This window comes from Aquarana catesbeiana, linkage group LG11, assembly GCF_042186555.1.
Source record: "Aquarana catesbeiana isolate 2022-GZ linkage group LG11, ASM4218655v1, whole genome shotgun sequence".
Taxonomy (NCBI): domain Eukaryota; kingdom Metazoa; phylum Chordata; class Amphibia; order Anura; family Ranidae; genus Aquarana; species Aquarana catesbeiana.
Window position 1 is genome coordinate 41795322 of NC_133334.1, and position 21031 is coordinate 41816352.

At 44.7% G+C, this 21031-nt stretch overlaps 1 protein-coding gene across 1 annotated transcript in view; it reads left to right on the forward strand.

Moving 5' to 3' along the window:
• Window positions 1-17286, forward strand: part of LOC141111968 (catalase) — a 55296-nt gene extending 38010 nt beyond the window's left edge. The window contains exons 7-13 of the mRNA XM_073604214.1: window positions 573-764; window positions 902-1054; window positions 2188-2326; window positions 3574-3704; window positions 10156-10263; window positions 12150-12236; window positions 16195-17286. Coding sequence (XP_073460315.1) covers window positions 573-764; window positions 902-1054; window positions 2188-2326; window positions 3574-3704; window positions 10156-10263; window positions 12150-12236; window positions 16195-16260 — 876 coding nt within the window. The 3' untranslated portion in view covers window positions 16261-17286. The remainder of the gene's footprint in view (window positions 1-572; window positions 765-901; window positions 1055-2187; window positions 2327-3573; window positions 3705-10155; window positions 10264-12149; window positions 12237-16194) is intronic.
• The last annotated feature ends 3745 nt before the right edge of the window (window positions 17287-21031 follow it).

Sequence of the window (21031 nt, forward strand, 5' to 3'; positions counted from 1 at the left end):
AATTATGAAACCACTCCCATTAAATTCACTTACCACTTGGATACAAAACAGAGGGATTTCTACAGAATATAGGAATCTGCAACAAAGTTTGTTAAAATGTACATAGATCACCCAGAGGTGTGTGTGTATAAACTCCACTTTTTTTTTTTCTCTCCCCAAAAAAAAATATATAGAGAGAGATATATATATATATATATATATATATATATATATATATATATATATATATATATATATATATATATATATAATATATATATAATCTCTATCTCTCTATCTTTTTTTTTTTGTTTTGGAGAGAAAAAAAAAAGTGGAGTTGCTCTTTACGTGAAACCATTGATTCATGTCTGATCCAGAAAAGGAGGCATTTCCTCCTCTTCAGTGGTTTACATTGCCTTAGGACAGTGATGGTGAACCTTGGCACCCCAGATGTTTTGAAACTACATTTCCCATATTGCTCAACTACACTGTCCCAGAACATCTGGGGTGCCAAGGTTCGCCATCACTGCCTTAGGATATTACATGCCACTTGCACAATATGTCATCTAATTGGGTCTGCTGTGTAACTTCAGACTGATCAGGGCATCAGGAATCTGACGGTGGAGGAAGCCAATCGATTGTCTGCTGAAGATCCTGATTACGGAATCCACGATCTGTATGAAGCCATTGCCAATGGGAACTATCCTTCCTGGTCCTTCTACATCCAGGTCATGACCTTCGAGCAAGCAGAGAGATACCCATTCAATCCTTTTGACTTAACTAAGGTGAGTGAAACCTATAGAATGATGATGGGGTGCTAAAAGCCAACTCCTCCCAAAAATATTTTATTTATTTTACCTGCATTTTTTAAATCGTATTTGTCTCCGGAAGTAATGATGATGTCTTTTTCTTCTGGTCCCAGATCTGGCCACACAAGGACTATCCTCTCATCCCTGTGGGAAAGTTGGTCCTGAACCGCAACCCGACCAACTACTTTGCAGAAGTGGAGCAAATTGCCTTTGATCCAAGCAACATGCCTCCCGGAATCGAGCCGAGCCCGGATAAAATGCTGCAGGTTGACCCCTTAGTAGATGATCAGAGCAGGTCCCAGGCTGCTAAACGCTGAGTTATTGCTTGCATTAAAATGGTGTTAAAGGCAATTCAGTGCAATACATTGCTGTGCTGCATAATTGTCCAACTATTTTTACTGTATTTCAAAATGTTTGGGCAGCTTTTGTGACTATTGGCCGTAAACATTAGAATATCTAAAGACCTACTCCTCCACCATTGGCTCCCGCTACTGTCAATCACAGCCAGTGAGGCCGCTCTGTGGCTCTGTGTGTAAATGGACACACAGCAGCGGCTCAGGAGCGAACCTGCTTGGGTGCCAACTCTAGAGCAAGCTGTTTGCTTTAGGGGCACTTGGCAGTAGGGAGGGGCCAGGAGCGCCGGTGGGGGGGACCCAAGAAGAAGATCGGGGCTGCTCGGTACAAAACCAAACGTTGCAGTGTGTGGGTTTTTTTCATTAATAGTCCATAGTTGGACTTTAGCTGGAATTCCAATGTAAAGGCCAAGTTTACCTTTCTTACCATGTTACACCCATATTTGGGGTGTAAAATGTTCAGCATCCTCACCCTCTCTCCCCCCATTATAGCAGGCAGGAGATCCTCTCCTTGCACCCTCTGTCACAATTTGAAAACTGTGCGTCTGGTGCGGGGCTCCACCTACATAGACGCGTCCTTTATTCAGTTTCCTGTAAATTAATAGACTGTAAGTACTGCCTGCCATTTTAGCAGATGGCTTGTAGTTCTCAGTGAACTGGGAGGGTGCAGATGAATCCTCTGTTTATTGATCTCCCTGCAGTTCAGTAACTGTCTGTATGGGAGGTATGGGGAGAAGGCTTGACTGGCATTGCATCTGTGATCTGCTGATTGTGGGTGCAACACTCTGCAGGCTCCTTAAAAATAATAAATGCACATTTTTTTATTTTTTTTTTTCCCCCTGCAAAATTGCAATTTATTAAATTTTTTCAAAAATAAAGTCAACTTCTTTTGACTTTGCAGAAATGTTCTGTTGTCTTGGTATGTGAAATCTCAACAACGGAGCACATGGCAAAAAAAGTTGTGGGTTTTGATTTGCTTTGGGACAGGGTAGGGGGTTTGCAGGGGGAGCAGTGTAAAGCTTTAATGTTCCTGTCACCTCTTCCAGGGTCGTCTGTTCTCCTATCCGGATACACACAGACACCGATTGGGGGCCAACTACCTCCAGTTACCTGTGAACTGCCCTTACAAAGCAAGAGTGAGCAACTACCAACGCGATGGCCCAATGTGCTTCAATGATAACCAAGGTAATGGGATTGATAGAGTGAAGTATATATCATGCAAAAATAGTCCATCCTGTAGTTGCACAAATAAAATTTGCACACTTCTCCACGGGCTTTTTAAAGGCCTAAATGCAATGCTTCCACTATGGGTTTCAAATTGAAGATTGTTCCACCATGCTTAGATTAGAAAAGTTTTTTTACTAGACCAATCCAAAGGAGATCCTCTAACATTTAATCCTGAAGAAGGTAGAACAAGTTCAATTACACATTCACCACTCTACGGCTGCTTTCACACTGATCGGTTTTTCTCCTGCTTTTGCATTTAAAAAAAAAAAGAAAAACACATGACCATTAAATCCTATAGAATGCTTGACACTGGTCCGTTGCGGGTCCTGCTTAATTGCATTTTCGGCGTGGTGTAAAAAAAAAAAAAAAAAAAAAAAAAAAAAGAAATTTGCACCTCCACATTGAAATGAATGGAAAACCTATCAAAAATGCACCCGTGGTTGCACTTTTGGTGTGGGTTTTTTTTTGTTTTGTTTTTTCACCGGTTCCAAATGCAGCAAAAACCCATATGCATTTTTGCAACTGAGCAGTGTGAAAGTAGTCTAAGTAAAGGCCGACCTCCATCAAATGCAATAATGTCACTTGGTGGTGGTTATGCTTTTTAAAGGTAGACTTTGCTGCTTCAACCTCCTATGAAGCCCTATCTAGCGCACTCTACAGTTTGGAACTTCAGAGAAAGCGCTGCATTGTCTAAATACAATAGATGGCTGGATTGAAACATGGTAATTGTTAGACACCCTGCGTGTGAGAACTGTATGGGTAAATTTAAAGCATTTTCCCATAACAGCTTGGCTGCTACACAGAGAAGCTTCTTTACTTTGATGCATAGAAGGCATGAAGGTAAAAAACCTTAAGCCTTTAGTACAACAATAATTCCACTTTAAAGCTGTCAGTAGATCGGCCTTTACAAATATGCCATTGCCTAAAAATGGAGAGCAAGGAAGCATGTGCAGAGCAGGGTGGGACAGTACAGTGCTGGATATTAAACCATATTGGCACTTTATATCTTTTACATAGCTATACCTGCAAAAGGGGCCAGTCTGAAGTTATCTAGCAGGACTTTTTCTGACTAAAGTTGCACTTTATCTGCAACACACACTCTGCATGGGACAAATGATTGGCATTTCATCCATACAGGGTGGGGTGGAGGGGTGTTTTGGCATAATGGTGTATACCTTCCTTACTTGTTTGTTCTCACCACACAGGGGGAGCTCCCAATTATTTCCCCAACAGCTTCTCTGCCCCAGAGAACCAGCCTGCGGCCAGGGAGAGCAAATTCCGGGTGTCTGCAGATGTTGCCCGCTACAACAGCTCTGATGATGACAACGTCTCCCAGGTAATCTCCTTGAATAAGATCTCTGAACCACCATCCATCCTGGTGGAAGGCATAGATCCATATGGAGTTCCTGGTCTATATTGCCAATGAATTGGCTGGATTTTGCCTCTTGATTTTGTTATGTAGATATAGCGTTCATTGGCTAAATAGTTTCTTGCACTGTACAGGTTAGGCAGCAGTTCTCTGTACCAATAATCCACTAAAGCATTCCCTATAAAAACAAACTACCTTAAATCTCAACTCCACACCCAATGTTTATTACAAAGGTCTTTTAGCCCTTTTGCTGCCAGTCATCTTTGCATTTTTTGCACTCATGCTTCAAGCCAAAAATAGATTTTTTTTTTTTTTTTTTAAGTTTACATAAACACCCCCCCCCCCCCCCCCCACATTCTATATTTTCTGAAAAAGGACATCCTGGAGAAAAACAATAGTGATAGTTCCAATCTCACACAATATTACTGCATAAGTCAAGGAAAGGCAGAATTACAGTAAAAAAATTACGAACGTTAATTTTAGGACAAACTAACGCACTAAATTAACCAATTTTTGCTAAAAGATGTTCAACCGAGTAAATGGATACCAACATGTCAAACCTTGCGTGTGTCGGTGAAATGGCGATAAACTTTAGTACCTTATATTTTCCAAAGGTGACACTTTAAAAGCTCCCTATAAGTCATCAGTTTAGTGTTATGGAGGTCTGGTGCTAGAATTTTATTGCCCTCACGCTGGTGTGCGTGGTGATATGCAACGTGTTTCGCAATCACCTTTTAATGCATAGGCGCCCCTGCGCTTATGTAGACGTGGGGATGGGAGGGGGGGGGGGGGGCGATATATATATTATAATTTTTTTTTTATTCTTCTTTTTCACATAGGGGGCTTTTTGGGTGACTAACTCTCTTTAATGAGGTATCTAGGATATCTGAATGTCTCCCCTGTGCTTCACTGAATGTAATGCAGTGCATATCGCTTTGCATTACATTCTTTCCTGGTGTTCTGTCAGATAGTGCCCGGGTTGTACTGCGCATGCACCGTATGGAACAGCACAACAGCTGATTTTCCAATCAGCTGTTGAGACGGCGCGTGCGCACAATAGCCGATGGAAGAAATTTATTTGCTGTTCCGCACGGCGCATGCTCCTTTCGTCCCGGGCACTTCTCGATAGAACAAGCTGTCCAGAAGTGACATCAAACACGTCACTTGGTCAGCAACAAGGAGAGGAAGACAGTGGATGTGTGTCCGCTTTGCTCCCTCCACTTTACCTGTCAGTTCTGCAGATGGGCAAGAGGATACTGGGGGGTAGATTTGGAGGTGGAGGCAGAGGCAATCGGGTGGCACCGCAGCCACCTGAATGTTTCCATCTGACAGACAGGAGTCTACTTGTTGGATATACACCAAATCCAGTTGGCTACACATACAAAGTACAGACTTGGCAGTGAAAGGGTTAAAGTCTTCAGGCTGCATTCACACTTCAGTGTTTTGATTTGGGGCAGATTTGAAAGTGCTGATGTGTGAATGACAAATCAAGAGACTTGCATTTGAGATGCCATTTATTTGGATGACAACTTAAAGCGCGGTGCGGGTCTGCCACGCCATAAATCGCGCTGCAATCGTGGGAAGCATGTCGCCTAAAAAAAATTCAGGAGCTACTGTTGGGCGACATGATTCCTGCGATTTGAGATGTCATTCAAATAAATGGTAATAATCTCAAATGTGAGTCCTGAAATTCAAAACGCTGAAGTGTGAATGTAGCCTAATAAATAATGAATGACTAAAAAGCAGTATGGGTTGCAGTACTCTCCATAAATCGAGTTATTACCTGCGTCACCTCTTGGTCACCATTCAATGTCCTCAGTCTTCAGGGGTAAATGATGCCGGGTGTCCCCTAGGCCCCTTTCACACTTGTGTGACTTTTCCTGCGACTTTGGACATCAGTCGCATAAGTCGTACCCCATGATTCCCAATTATAACCTTTCATACTTGTGCGACTTCAAGTCGCACCAACTTCAAAGTAGTCCCTGTACCACTTTGGTCCAACTTTGATGCGACATGAGGTCCATAGACCTCAAGTTTACACAGCCATTCCCTGAAATCACAGCCACAAAATCGCGCAAATTTCAAGTTGCGGCAGTGTGAAAGGGGCCTAATTTAGATGGGTGAATGAAGGCACACTGAATGTAGGTCATGAGGGACCCGCCTCCTGGGTAGGTGTCATTATGGTGCCCATCAGTTGCACTGTACTTGTACAGAGTGGCTGGGCAGTTCTCAATGATACAAAACCCCCACACTGAGGTGATGTCATTCGCATACTTTCTGCATCGGAGGACTGCCCATAGAAGAAATGATGAGGACCCTGCAGCAAGTCAGTCGTTGGAGATCAGGAATTCCAATTTACTGCAGGTTCGCTGCAGGATTAGCTGAGTGCATCCGCATTGTAGCCAATCCATAAGCATGATAGATAACCAACATGATCAGAATTACAGACACCCAATGGCAGCCTACAGAATTTTGACAAGTTGACATTATGACACGTAGTATTAAAAGTCCTCACGAGGCGGCAGTACATGCCACCGACTTATCAAAGTTCAGTTTCTGTAATCATCAGAAGCCTGTGGGTGGAGGTGAGGCATTAATAGAACAAGGGTTTGTGTTGACAAAGGCAGAATGCCACATTCATATCAATCCAGCACAGCTTGAGAGAAATTACTGTTTGGCCCCAAATATCAGGGACAACTTGGTGGGTGTTGGAAACGCATGTACAGGGCTGCATGTAATGCACCAGCTCATACATGGGGAACATTTTACTTGTAGCTAGATTCTGTTAGGTTGGATCAGTGATCGTGTATTGGAAGGAAGAGCCTGTGAGATATGGGACTACAGTGTCTCCCTGACGCTATTTCTGTTTAATGTAACCTAAACTAAAAATTCAAACACTTGGCAGGTCTGGGAGTTCACATACTTTGCCCCACCACAGACCACGAGCGACTGTATTATATTACTGGAATCTAGCTGGTGCCAAAATGGCAGTTGGCTTTGCCTAAAGGAGAATTCAGAGAATTCAGAATTCAGTAGAATTTACTACCGTACTTGCCGCCCGCCATATAGCAAAATGTTGGCGGCAAAGTGGTTTCGATATCCTGACCAGACGTCCTATGACGTCGCCAGGATATCAAGCCGCTGGGCGCGCATCGCGGTTATTGTTTTTGCGGTGTGTTAGACACACCGCAAAACAGATCTAGGTAAAGAGTCTCTGATGGGGACTCTTTACCACGTGATCAGCCGTGTCCAATCACGGCTGATCAGTGTAAACAGGAAGAGCCATTGATCGGCATTTCCTCACTCGCATTTGTCAGATGCGAGTAGAGGAGAGCCAATCGGCTGCTCTCTTGATGGGGGGGGGGGTCTGTGCTGATTATCAGCACAGCCCCCCCCCCCCACGGATGCCCACACTGGACTACCGGGGATGTCACCACCATAGTATGCCACCCTAGACCACCAGGGAGGCCAATCAATGCCCACAATTGGAATCACTGATTGGCAGGCATTGTTTGCCACTGATTGGCATCCATCTGTGCCGCTAGTCCTCCTGCGGACACCGGCCATGGGGGGGCACTAATCCTCCTGCGGACACCGGCCATGGGACATTTTGGACTCCTTCTGGCCAGAGTCTGGCCCCTCTAAAGTCCGAAGGATAATAAGCTTGCCCTTTGTTCAAACATTTTAAAGAGCCCTGGCTTAGATCAAGCTGGCCCAAACCAACTATTTATCCTTTTAAACAACGTGGCTGCTGTGTGTGTGCTGTAATGCACTCTAGTGGCATTAGCAACTTACAGTATACAGCGGGTGCAGTACTGGCAACTTCCTGGGATGAAATAATGGGGCTGAATGCTTAATCAATAAATTATTATTATTATTCACGATTTATATAGCGCCAACAGTTTACGGAGCGCTTTACAATGTATAGGGAGGACAACACAATTACAGTACAGTTCAATACAAAAGGTACAGGAGGGCCCTGCTCGTAGAGCTTACATTCTAAAGGGATTCTTGATAGGAGAACTGGTGTCCTACTTTCAACTATTACACCCTCACATTCCGTAGTCCCTTTAGACCCCACATTTTGTTTTGATGTGTGGTTTTTCTTTTTTTTTTAAATCCAGTTTTTTTTATTCTAAACTGAGCACATCCCGTGACATACCTTCCTGATCACAAGCCTGTGCAATGACTAGACCCATAAACTCACCAGTTTGCTGACGTGCTTGTTTGTACAAAGGCCTATTTATGAAATATACAGTATAGAGAGGGATAACAGAGAATGACCTTGTTTTTCAGACAGCCTTTTGCAGCAGCTCTCACTAAGCCACAAGATATGTAGTGCCCTAACCTAGCAGAATTATGTATTTTTTTTTTTTTCTGCAATCACAATCACCAGATCATGGGTTTTAGTTTATTTTGATGGCTTTCTCCCCCCTCCCCCCCTTTTTTATTTTTATTTTATTTTTTTTTGGTCTTATTTGCTAAATGAACAGGCTTTGTGCTTTTTCACATCACATTTTCATCATCTATTAATATGTGTAAGGCAACTTTTTTTATTTTCTCGTTTTGGAGAGCATAAGGGAGGGCTAAACCTGCTAGACCCTCTGTAGGGTTTAATTCTTTAGTGAAAGACTAAAAAAAATTATATATTTACTGAAAAATATTACAAAATACCAGGGTTCTGTCGCAATCTACCTGTCGGTAGCAGACCGATGATGGGTAGATCGCATCCCCCCATTGCTGACACTTGCAGAGTCACGCAGGGAAGCAGCCATGATGGTGCTTGTATGTGACATCACTTGGGATGGGTAGGAGGAGCCGGCGAGGAACAGCATGCTACAAGAGATTTTATACAGCCTCTTCACTGCGTTGCTCTGCGTATGAAGTAAACTGGTAATCTTAGGCTATAATCGCCACCAAAACATTTTACCGCATGCTGCAGTGTTAATGAAGAACAAACATTTTGGCTTCTGCAGTGTTAAAAACACATCAGTGCATCGCAATATGTTGAAAATTGTCAAAGCACTCCAACTTAAGCGCATTTAACGCATGCTAAGCGTAATGCACTTGGATTGAATCCAGTTTAATTTTTGATTTGACAGTTTCCCTTCTGCAGCCTCCACATTGTTGGATATCAGCCAGGTAAGAGACAGGTCTACTTCCATTGGTGCTTATACCCGTAATGACACTGGGCCGGAGTTTTGGTAAAGAATACAAGTGAACTACAGCGCACACTGCTATTCTAAGAGTAAAGCCCCGTACACACGATCGGACTTTCTGACAACAAAATCCATGGATTTTTGTTCGAAGGGTGTTGGCTCCAACTTGTCTTGCATACACACGGTCACACAAATATTGGCCAACAATTACGAACGTAGTGACGTACAAAACGTATGGCGAGCCGATAAAAAGGAAGTTCTATAGTCATGTGATATTTCCATTACGAACGCTAGTTTTGCAAGACAGAGTGCTTCCGGCTCGTCCTTGATTCCGAGCATGCGTGTTTGTACTTTGGACTTTTTTCCAACGGACTTGTGTACACACGATCGAAAAGTCCGACGACACATTTGTTGGCGGAAAATTTGAGAACATGCTAGCCAACATTTGTTGGCGGAAAGTCCGACCGCAAATGTTCGATGGAGCGTACACAGGGTCGGACTTACCGCCAACAAGCTCGCCTCCAAACATTTCCCGTCGGAAAATCCGATTGCGTGTATGCGGCATAAGGCTGTATAATCTGGATAACCTAATGCCGCGTACACATGAGCGGACTTCTTGTCGGACTGAACTCCGAAGGACGGAGTTCTGACGAAACTGACTTGCCTACACGATCCCACTAAAGTCCGATCGTTTCGAACGTGATGACGTACGACCGGACTAGAAAAGGAAGTTCAATAGCTGCCCTTGCGTCGTTTTCGGTCTGTCGGACAGACGAACCGTTTTTTTGAAAGGAATCGAGTCCGTCTGAAAGATTTGAAACCTGTTCTATTTCTAGGTCCCTCAGATTTTTCAACAGAAATGGTCCGATGAAGCCCAAACACGATTGGAATGTCAGACAGATTCGTTCCGTCTGACCTTTTCTGCCGGAAAGTCCGCTTGTGTGTACGCAGCATAAGGGTAAAGGTTGTTTTTTTGACTGATGCTCATTGTTGGCTGGTTTTCTTTAAGCAATCCATAAACCTGAGATAGAAATTAATCAGTCTGGCTGTCCTGAGATGGATTGGGCAACCATCAGACAAATCTAGCATGCATGGTTTTTATACCCACACTCAGCCAGAAGACCAACAAATATATAAGTAGATAGAGGATTCAAAAGGTTCTGTTATAACAGGCCTGGTGTGTGTATATAACATTTGCCTGGTTGTTGGACATAAAGTTACGGTATAGCTGTCATGTAGTTATTGTGGCTACTTTGCAGGTCCGGGACTTTTACACCAAAGTGCTCTGTGAGGAAGAGCGCAAGAGGCTCTGTGAGAACATCGCCGGTCACCTGAAGGATGCCCAAATCTTCATCCAGAAAAGAGCTGTGAGTATCGTCTGCCAATGGACTGTGTATTAAAGAGCACCTGTCATTGCATAGTTATAATTGATATTTTGTACTTCCTACAACTTTAAAGAGGAAGTAATTTCAAAGGCATAATTTGTACCTATAGGTAAGCCTATAATAAGCCTTACCTATAGGTACTGTAAATATCTCCTAAACCTACACAGTTTAGGAGATATTTACATTACATTCAGCCGATGTCATCGGCGACCCATGAATGACGGCTTCCCCCGCGCATGCGCAGGAGTGCCGTTATCGTGGCTCCGGCCTGTCACACAGCCAGAGTCCGTGGACCCAGAAGGAAGACAGGGTAAAGATGGGAGCTCCCTGGAGAGCGTCGCTTTCAGGCAAGTTTCACATAATGTGCTAGTATGCGACTAGCACATTATGTATTTACCTTCCAGGTAAAAAAAGAAGAAACCCCAGTGGTTTACAACTGCTTTAAAGTCAAAGTTCACCTTTTGGTGGGTGGTAGTAATAAAAGGCACAAACTTTTGCAGAAAAAAAAAATGTGCATTTATTTATTTTTCCCCCTACAGGAGCTTGCAAAGCAAGTGGATCATGGGCGCTGTGTTGGGCTCCTGCAGACTCTCCCTCCAGCTTTCTGCCAGTAACTCTGTGCAAGCTATAAATCAGGCCTCTTCTCTGGTCCAACGCGGGCACCCCTCCCTGCTGCCGGGCGCCATCACAGCAAGCAGCCTGCTCTGGGGGCTCCTGAGACGTGAAAAGGCTCTCTCCCCTTCAACTCCTGATTGGTTCACTGGCTGTGATTGACAGCAGTTGGAGCCAGTGGCTACTACACACGTTTTTTTGTTTTTTGTTTTTTTTTTTTCTTTACTGGGTAAACTGTCAGCCTTTACAACCACTTTAAGGTAGAAAGCTGCAGGAAGAGTGACTGGACTATGGCAACACTGATCAGTCCATTGAGAACTACAAGCCATCTGCTGCGGTGGAAGATGGGACTTGTAGTTTATTCATTTACAGATCCTAAATGTAGGTGTAACATGTTTCAAAGGTCAACTTAACCTTAAGTCCCTCTGCTTGTATGAATTAAAGCAGACCAATGCTCAAATGTTATTTAATGAGCTATGCAGTCATGCTGCGCTGGATAAATAAAAAGCAGTAGACCTCCAGACTAGTACCAGACACTAACTAAAGGGGGGGGGGGCTTTTTAACTTTAATGTGTGGGAATCTTTTTGGTTTGGAAATGTTGTATGTGAGACTCACAAATTATTTTTAGGAAGGGATTGTTTCTGGTGCCGATAAATGAGCTGAAACACTTGCCTTTCCCAGAGAAAATGCTGCTCCTTGCAGGCCAAGGCACGCGAGTCATGATATTTCTACTGAGAATCGCCATTTAGACCGGACAACCCTCACAGAACATGTGACTAAAAACCCAGACCGGTACACATACCAGTGAGGGAGGGAGTCTGTTTAGGACCACACAAATGTAGTTCTTGGGAAAGTTTTTTTTCCACAGTAATTGGGGCATGATTAGAAGGAAGGAGGACATCAGGGCACTAGTTTATATCTCCATAGGTGGACAACAGGGAAGTGCCACAACTGTATCATATGGCCATTTGAGTCTTTCCCATTTTCAGTTATAAGAAGAGTTCCATAGATCTACCATTTCTTTCTTTTGTCTATATCTTGTGAGTATTCCCATAGGTTCATGGGTTATTTTGTTTGATTACATTAGAGCTTTTCAGCAGCATATTTGGAGTAGGAGATGTTCTATCCAGGTGCCAGTTTAACGGGGTGATTTTCCTTTATGATGTAAGAGTTTATGAAGTGAAGAACCATCATTGGGCTGGAACTCGAATTTTTCTTGATTTGGTGACCCCCTGTTACATTTTTCTTCTACCAGGTGAAGAATTTCACTGATGTTCACCCTGATTACGGCAACCGTATCCAGGCTCTGCTTGACAAGCACAATGCTGAAGGACACCATAAGGTAATGTAGCGTACTGCTTTTTCCTTCCACTAGGGGGAACCCAAACATTACCAGTACCAAGACATATGAGGTGTAACGATTTAAAGCGGAGCTCCTCTGAAATTTTTTTTTTTAAAAGTCAGCAGCTACAAATACTGCAGCTGCTGACTTTTAAAACATGGACACTTACCTGTCCAGAGCGCCCTCGATGTCGGCACCCGAGGCTGAACCGTCTCTCGGTCCTCGGGTGCTGCCGCCTCCATCTTCGGTAAGGGAATCAGGCAGTGAAGTCGTGCGGCTTCACTTCCTGGTTCCCTACTGCGCATGTGCGGGTCGCGCAGCGCAATACGGCTGGTCCCTGCTGCCTCTGGGACCCGTGTGTTTCCCAGCAAAACCGGGGGGGGGGGGGGGGTTGGGGGGCTTGGGGGGACAGGAAGTGGCGTAAATAACCGCAGATTATGCGGCTATCTATGCCGGAAGTGGATACAGATACCTGTAATATACAGGTATCTGCACCCCCCCCCCCCGAAAGGTGCCAACTGTGACACCGGAGGGGGGGAGGAATCCGATGAGTGAAAGTTTGCTTGCCTATATACGCTGTGCGGTATCTTTGTCGCAGTGTGCCGGATGTCTGGAATGTCATTAAATCTGTGTCCTTTTGTTAAAAGGCATTTTTTGATTTTGTAAACAGTCAAAACTCGCAGGGTGCCAAGTCAGGCTTTCCAGGGCAATTTGTTTATCTTTTTTACATACATGTTAGAGCTGCACGATTAATCGGAGAATCGTTAGCGCAATTCCGGATTTGAACGATTCTGACTATTAAGCAAATAAAAGCACGCGCCACGATCGTTGGTGTCCCCGGGATGCTGGCATCACTATTGTGGCTGTGGCGTGAGGTTGCCTGTTTCGGAGCGGAGGGGAAGCTGTCTGAGCCATCATGTCTAGTCATGTCTGTGAATGTCAGTTTTATAATTCCTCATGGGACGTGTAGTTCCCCAACAGCTGGAGGGCCATAGTTTGAGGATTCCTGCTCTAGGGTCTTTGCTATTAAAAAAAAAAAAAAGTTTATAATCTTCGGGGGTTCAAAGAAATTTTCTAGCAAAAATAATGAACTTGTAAGCAATAAGTGTCAGAAAAAAGCCTGGTCTTCGAGTGGTTAAACTGCCTATGCCATTCAAAAACACTTAATTTGATTTCTCCATAAGCCTGTTGTAAGAGAGCTAAAGTTTCACTCGCACCTTTGCCAATTTGACATACAACTTGATGTTAATTAGTCCCTCCAGATTTTCTTCCAACAGTGCAATGCGCACACACGTCATTTCTTCTACTGCTTCGTAAGGACTGAGTTAACTGATCTGCAACCTGGGAGAGTGCATGTTGGAACATGCTTGAGCGTGAACAGTTGCGTGACTCGCCACCTTAGTGCTACACTGCAGGCATTCCGGGAATTAAATTGTCACACCTCGTATGTTAGCTGTATTTTCAATTGCCTCCTGAAGATGCTAGATGCCTGGCTGTTGTGTAAACCCAAGGGCTTTAATATACCTAGAGGGTTTATTTACTAAAGCTGAAGAATGCAAAACATGTCACAACTGCATAGAAACCAATTCCAAACCAGGATTTATTGCCAAGCCTTAATTGAACAATCTGACGTTAGAAGCGCATTGGTGCAGCTGTGCATGGTAGCCAGCTTTAGTAAATCTACCCTTTAGTTTCACTGAGCCTAGATTCACATTGGTATGATTTGGTATGCGATTTGACATGTCGGCAATAGCACTGTCCGAATCTGTCCGGTGCTGCATCGCTTCCCAAAAGTAGTTCCTGCACTACTTCTGGTGATTTTTCAATAGACATTTGTGCATGAACTCGCATAGATATCTGTCAAATTGCCTCCGAAGCTGAACTGCATTGCTGGGTTAAAATCGCAGGAATGTGAACCCAGGCTAAGCCAATGTTTCTCAACTCCAGTCCACGAGTACCCCCCAACAGGTCATGTTTTCAGGATTTCCCTCAGATGAAGCGACTGATCAATACTAAGGCAGTGAAACTGATCAAATTGCCTGTGCAAAATAATGGAGAGCCTGAACACGTGACTTTTTGGAGGTACTTGAGGACTGGAGTTGAGAAAGAATGCACTAAGCTAACAAAAGCTTGCAGAAAGGGATGGCAGCACTCTTGATGCATGCATATGCCAGGTCAGTGGCTCAGAAAGTAATGAAGCCTTTGGCTCTATGTGGAAGGCGGGCAAATTTTACCTTTTCAGAGAGAAGTTGGCTATAGTTTATATGTGGCTGTGAATGGAACATCATTGGAACCTAACCCCATTTTGAGCTTTTAATTTGACCGCCTGCTGTATAGACAAATGACGACGGAGCGGTTCTTGTTCTGGGACGATACCATATGACTGCACCCAGTCTCACCGCAGGGGCACGCAGTGCGGCGATCGCACAGTATCCCAGATTACAATTCAGCCCCAACAGTGGCCATCAGTGCTGCCAGTCTGTGCCCACCTATCAGTGCTGCATATTAGTGCCACCCCATCAGTGCTGCCTAAATTACTGATTTACAATTTTCTAACTTTTTTTTTTTTTTTTTAGAGCCCTTGCACACTGGGGCGGTTTGCAGGCGCTATTGCGCTAATAATAGCGCCTGCAAACCGACCTGAAAGTGCCGCTGCTTGTATTCCAGTGTGAAAGCCCCGAGGGCTTTCACACTGGAGCGGTGCGCTGGCAGGACAGTAAAAAAAGTCCTGCCAGCAGCATCTTCGGAGCGGTGAAGGATCGGAGTGTATACCGCTCCTGCCCATTGAAATCAATGGGACGGCGCGGCTATACCGCCGGCAACCCGCCTCTCCAGAGGCACTTTGCGGTGGTATTTAACCCTTTCTCGGCCGCTAGCGGGGGGTAAAACCGCCCCGCTAGCGGCCAAATACCGACGGTAAAACGCCGCTAATAATAGCGGCGTTTTACCCCCGCCCCAGTGTGCAAGGGCTCTGAATGTGGGTCTTTTTTTTTTTGTTTTTTTTTTTGTTTTTAGCAAAAAAATAGAAAAACCCAGCTGCAATTAATTACCACCAAAAGAAAGCTATTTAAAGGATGAAAATTATAAAGTTGATTTGGGTACAGTTTTGCATGACCGCACAATTTTCATTCAAATTGACACCACTGAAAGCTGAAAATTTGGCCTGGTCAGGAAGGGGTGAAAGTGCCCGGTATTGAAGTGGGTTAAACACCAGCTCCAACCAAAACCTTGTGATTAGCACAGGTAATATGCAACTGTGTATGTACAAACTTCTGTCTGCTTATTGCTGGGCTTGAAGGACACATTGATGCCATTCCCTTAGTTTTTCCAACACTCCAGTTACATATGGGATAACGATCTTACCACGAGTTCTGCTTTTCCCCTCTACTCAGTGGGGTTTGTTTTTCCAGGACAGGGAGGACTGGTTTGCTAGAGGTCTGAATGAACCACCTACATAATGTGTTTTTCTGGGTTAGTAACCCACTATTGTAGTCAGGCAGCTAGCATTTTGAACAGATCAAAAGCAGCAGCCTGCAGTTTGGCCCCTTTCACACGGGCGCCCCCCCATGAAGCATGATCCACTGTGCAGGTGGATGACAGGTATGCTATGCAAAGTGGGCACAGACACAGCCCAATCTCTTCAATGGGGCAATCCTGACCACGTGTCCGTTCCCATCCGAGCCACAAGATGGATGGGGAATAGGTCCCTCATCGTCTGTTTGCGGTGGGAGTCACCAGACGTGTATCCGCTGCTCCATAGAAGAGACTGGAGGGGCCGATCCGGTCTACCTGAAAAAACTGAGAGGTGGACCTGATTGGCTCGCCCATGTAAAAAAGGGGCCCAACTCTCAATACAGATTTTCTTTAGAACACAAAATACACTTGTCCATTCATTTACATATATTCTTCAGAAGGTTTTAATTTGTAATTTCTAACGACACTTGTTGTTGTTTTACAGAGAGTGATCAAGACCTACACTCAGCATTCTGCTCATGTGACCGCAAATGACAAGGCCAACCTGTAACCGTCCTCATCCTCCTTCTCCTCAATGATCCGTCCACTAATTTTTTTTTTTTTTTTTTTAACTTTTAAGATCTAAATGATTGTTTTAAAAACAGAGCTACAGAATTCCAAAAATCTTTCTGGTTAATCGATAGTATAAAAGTCTAAGCTGCTCTTGGCCTCAGGAACATCCTGCACTTCTTATATATTCCTGGCTGAACCAATAATCGCACAAAGACAAATATAAACCGAATGATACTGGGAAAAAAAATAACCTAATATGCAACATAACTTGTGTAGAATACTAACTTTCTGTCTAAACATTTCCAATAGCTGACTGTACTGAGCACCTCTGACAATAACTTCTTACTCTGTGCCTTCAAATAACAGATTCATCTGATTGCAGTAAAGGTGACGCAAATAATGGCACAGCTCCTACATTACACTGTGAATGTTGTGGGAGTAGCTGACTATCCGGTGGCTAGCAAATGTAGTTTATTAAGCCTATGACTAACTGTCGACTAGATTCTAGCAACAAATCTGTTGCATAGTCTAATGCCGCGTACACACGAGCGGACTTTATGGCAGACTTTGCCCGGCTGACTTTTCGACGGACTTTCTGAATGTATGGACTTGCCTACACACAATCAACCAAAGTCCGTTGAATTCGTTCGTGATGACGTACGACCGGACTAAAATAAGGAAGTTCATAGCCAGTAGCCAATAGCTGCCCTAGCATGGTTTTTTGTCCGTCGAACTAGCATACAGACGAGCGGACTTTTCGACCGGACTCGAGTCCGTCGGATAGATTTGAAACATGTTTCAAATCTAAGTCCGTCCAACTTTTGAGAAAACAAAGTCCGCTGGAGCCCACACACGATCGAATTGTCCGACGAAATCCCGTCCGCCGGGCAAAGTCTGCCGTAAAGTCCGCTCGTGTGTACGCGAAAAACTTGTTTCTTGTTCTTGGGAGTGAGCCGGCAGCATGCTGCAAATGTGAACTAATTATGTAATTGTTTTGTACAATAAACCTACCTGCAACTAATAATTCCTTTTTTGTTGAGTTTTTCTCTCTCCCCCCCCCCCCCCCCCCTTCACACTTATTCACAGGGATGCTGAGACCTGTACACTAGAAGCCCCGCTTCACAGTAGAACATGGTGCGGGAAACCGGTGATCTGTGCACGTTTCCTGCACCGCGTTCAAATCACAATGCCCTTTCCTCCTGCAGCAGGTCTCTTCCACATCAGTGCCTGACCTCACAAATGTGCTTCTGGAAGAATTGTCAAACATTCCCATAGACCAGGGGTGTCCAAAATTTTTTCAAAGAGGGCCAGATTTGATGAAGTGAACATGCGGGAGGGCCGACCATTTTGCCTGACATTCTTTGAACCATTAAAATTCGGTCCAAGTGTGTTAGTCCGAGCTCTAATACACTGCCCAATAAGGATGATCTTGCCTTTGTGGCTGTATATGGTGAAGAGATGAGCTCAGGCATGGTATTTGGAGATGGATAGATATCTCTTTTGTGGCCCCCAACGATATATTTTGATATACCGTATTTATCAGCGCATAACACGCACCTTCACTTTGAGAGGGAGGTTTCAAGAAAAAAAACTTACATTTAAAATAAAGAACTGTGAAGCAAAATAAGTCAGTGCCAATCAATGCAGCCTCACCATTGCCATCAGTGCAGCCTGGGAGGGGGATGATGAGCGCCAACAAATTACATACAGGGGAATCTCCTGTTTTTTTTCAGCAGGCCTCTTTAATACAAAGTCCCGCCTCCTATGATAGATGGAACAGTCATCATCCAATAGCAGCCCAGGAGACTGAACATCCTATTACAGAGGCCGCCGTGTGAACAGGAGATTCTCACTGTATGTATTCTGTTGGCGTCATCCCGCCCCCTCTGAGGCACATAAGTATACAGCACTGCAAAGAATCGGATGCCATTTGAACAGGAATGCAGTGCGATTCCTGTCTGAATCTCTGTGACAAGCCTGGGTTCACACAGGAGCTCTACGAAAAACCTCATGCGACCGACAGGAAACGCACTGCAGTCCTGTTCAAATCGCATGTAATTTTTTTGCAGTGCAATTTGAGCCCATTCAGTTTCTATGGGATCAAATCACACCACAAAAGGTATCGGCGAGTACGTGTCTGAAAGTATGGATACTTGTAGTCGCCAATAATAGAACGGTCTCGGTGCAACTCTACTAGCGAATGTTTGGTCCTGTACATAGAACTGAAGAACAATGATGTGCACTGGCATCTTACCATTCAGTCAGCACCATGGCAGTTTCTATTGTTTTCATGCTGACGTCAGCCCAGTACAGCCTTCTCCCGTTCATAATCAATAGCTAAGTCATTGGGCTGAGTAAGACTGGAGGAGGAGATGATGACCCTCCATCCAGGGGCGTCTATAACAGCACATTCTATCTTTGGATTGGCACCCCAGTCCATGAATCTGGAAAAGAGCGTGTATCTGCTAATGCAAGAAGGAAGAAAACTCTCTGGTATGAAATTTAACTTTTCTCACACTCCTACAGGATCCACCTCAATGTCCCTAGGCTGGTCCAGGTTCTCACAAATCAGCACACTGCTCATGGAACCATCAGTGCTGGACACTTCAATCTGGTCTGTTCCTAAAGACAATACAGAAGAGAAACAACAAGTGTATGAGAAGTGGTACTGTGCAGAGTCCATACATAGAAAATAAGAACAGATACTGAGAATTACACCCAGCATATGGGGCAAGAGAAGTGAGGAGGAGTGGAGAGATCTGAGAGGAAGGTCTGGGCGGTGTGAGGAGTAGGGGGGGGGGGGGGGGGGTGAGGAGGGAAGGAGTAGGGGGGGGTGGCGTGAGGAGTAGAGAGGGGGGGTGTGAAGGGGAGGGGGGAGTGATAAGTAGGGGGTGTGAAGAGTAGAGGGGGGTGTGATGATTAGAGGGGAGGGGGGGGTATGAAGAGGAGAGGGGAGGGGGTGTGTGAAGAGTAGATGGGGATTGGGTGTGTGAAGAGTAGAGGGGGGGGGGTGTGAAAGGTAGAGGGGGAATGGTGAGAAGAGTAGAGTGGGGGGTGTGTGTCACAAACATTTACTGGGGTAAGTTCTCCCCCCTCCTCCCCTTGTACTTGCAGTCTCACTGAGAAGCGTCTTCTTCATCCTTCCAGTCATGTGACAAGGGGATAGAGGCGAGGAAGACCGCACAGATAACCCCCCTAGGGGGTTATCTGATGTGGGGAGGAGCCACGAGAGCCGCCAAGGGACCCCAGAAGACGAGGTTCGAGGCCAGTCTGTGCAAAACGAGCTGTTATGATATATTTGTTATTTAAAAAAAAAAAAAAGATACCCTTACAATCACTTTAACTGCTTGCCGCCCGCCCACCGTCAGATGACGGCAGAGCAGCTCTCATTCTGGGACGCTGTCATATGACGACGTCCTAGAACGGCCGCTCACGTGCGCCCGCGCCGTGTTGCTAGGACCCGGCACAACCCCGATCTGTATAAAGAGCCGCGGCTTTTTAACCATGTGATCGGCTGTGTCCAATCACAGCCAGTCACATGTAAACAAGGAAGTGCCAGTAATCGGCGCTCCTCGCCTCACACTGACAGAGTGTGTGGTGAGGAGAGCCGATCAGCGGCATCTCCACGCAAGAGACATCTAGGAATGTAATCAATGCCCCAATTACAATATTGCAATATAGTGTCACAAATCGGTGCCCACCAATGCCAGCTATCAGGTAAGGGGAAAGGTCTGGTGTCCCTAGTAATACACTTCCATCCCTGTAACATAGTAAAACAAAGGATTCGCTTCGGGACTTTAAATTAAGTGGGTAACGTTTCCGCCAGTAAACATAACAGTAGTAAATACAGTATAAGGTTTATTAAAGTAAAATTGTTTACATACATAGATAACGCCAACAGTTGCCAATTTAAAAAAGATAAATTGTTCCTATGTTTTCCACCATCTCCATGTCCCTACCATCCTTGACTCAGGTCTTTTACTCATCCTATACTCTTTATGGACTAACAAGGTCTCTTGGGATACATCGCTATACCCATGCCATGCCTGCTCTCTGTTTGGCCCCTGGCGGGGTCCCATCTGACTCCGCCCCCTCAGCTCCCTGGTGAGGCACCTGCTGCCGCCGTCTTGGAGCTGCACACCTGTTAGCCATGGTCAAGCTCAGTGATACATTGTTACACAAATCCACCCCTGAAGAGCGAGCTGGATCTCGCGAAACTATTCGGGTAGTATGATGCCCGTGTACTATGACTGCCATTACATCTATGTACCAATATCTCTTGTTTATGTTTTTTGTTTTTTTTAATTGGCAACTGTTGGTGTTATCTATGCATGTAAACAATTTTACATGAATAAACCTTATACTATATTTACTACTGTTCTGTTTACTGGCGGAAACGGTACCCACTTTATTTAAAGTCCCGGGGTGAATCCTTCTTTTATAATGCCAGCTATCAGTGCCCATTAGCAGTTCCAGTCAGTGCTGGCAATTAGTGCCGCCCATCAGTGCTGCCTAGCAATGCCCATCACTACCGCCTATCCGTGCCCACCAGTGCCGCTTAACAGTGCTCATCAGTGCCCATAAGTGCGGCATATTAGTGCCTCCTCATAAGTGCCGCCTCATCAATGCCCACCAGTTCAGCCTATCAGTGCCGCCTCATCAGCGCACATCGGTGAAGGCGAAAAATTAGTTACAAAATTTACTGACAGAAAAAAAGTAAAAAAAAAAAATTTTTTTCTAAATTTTTTTATAAATAAAAAACCCAGCAG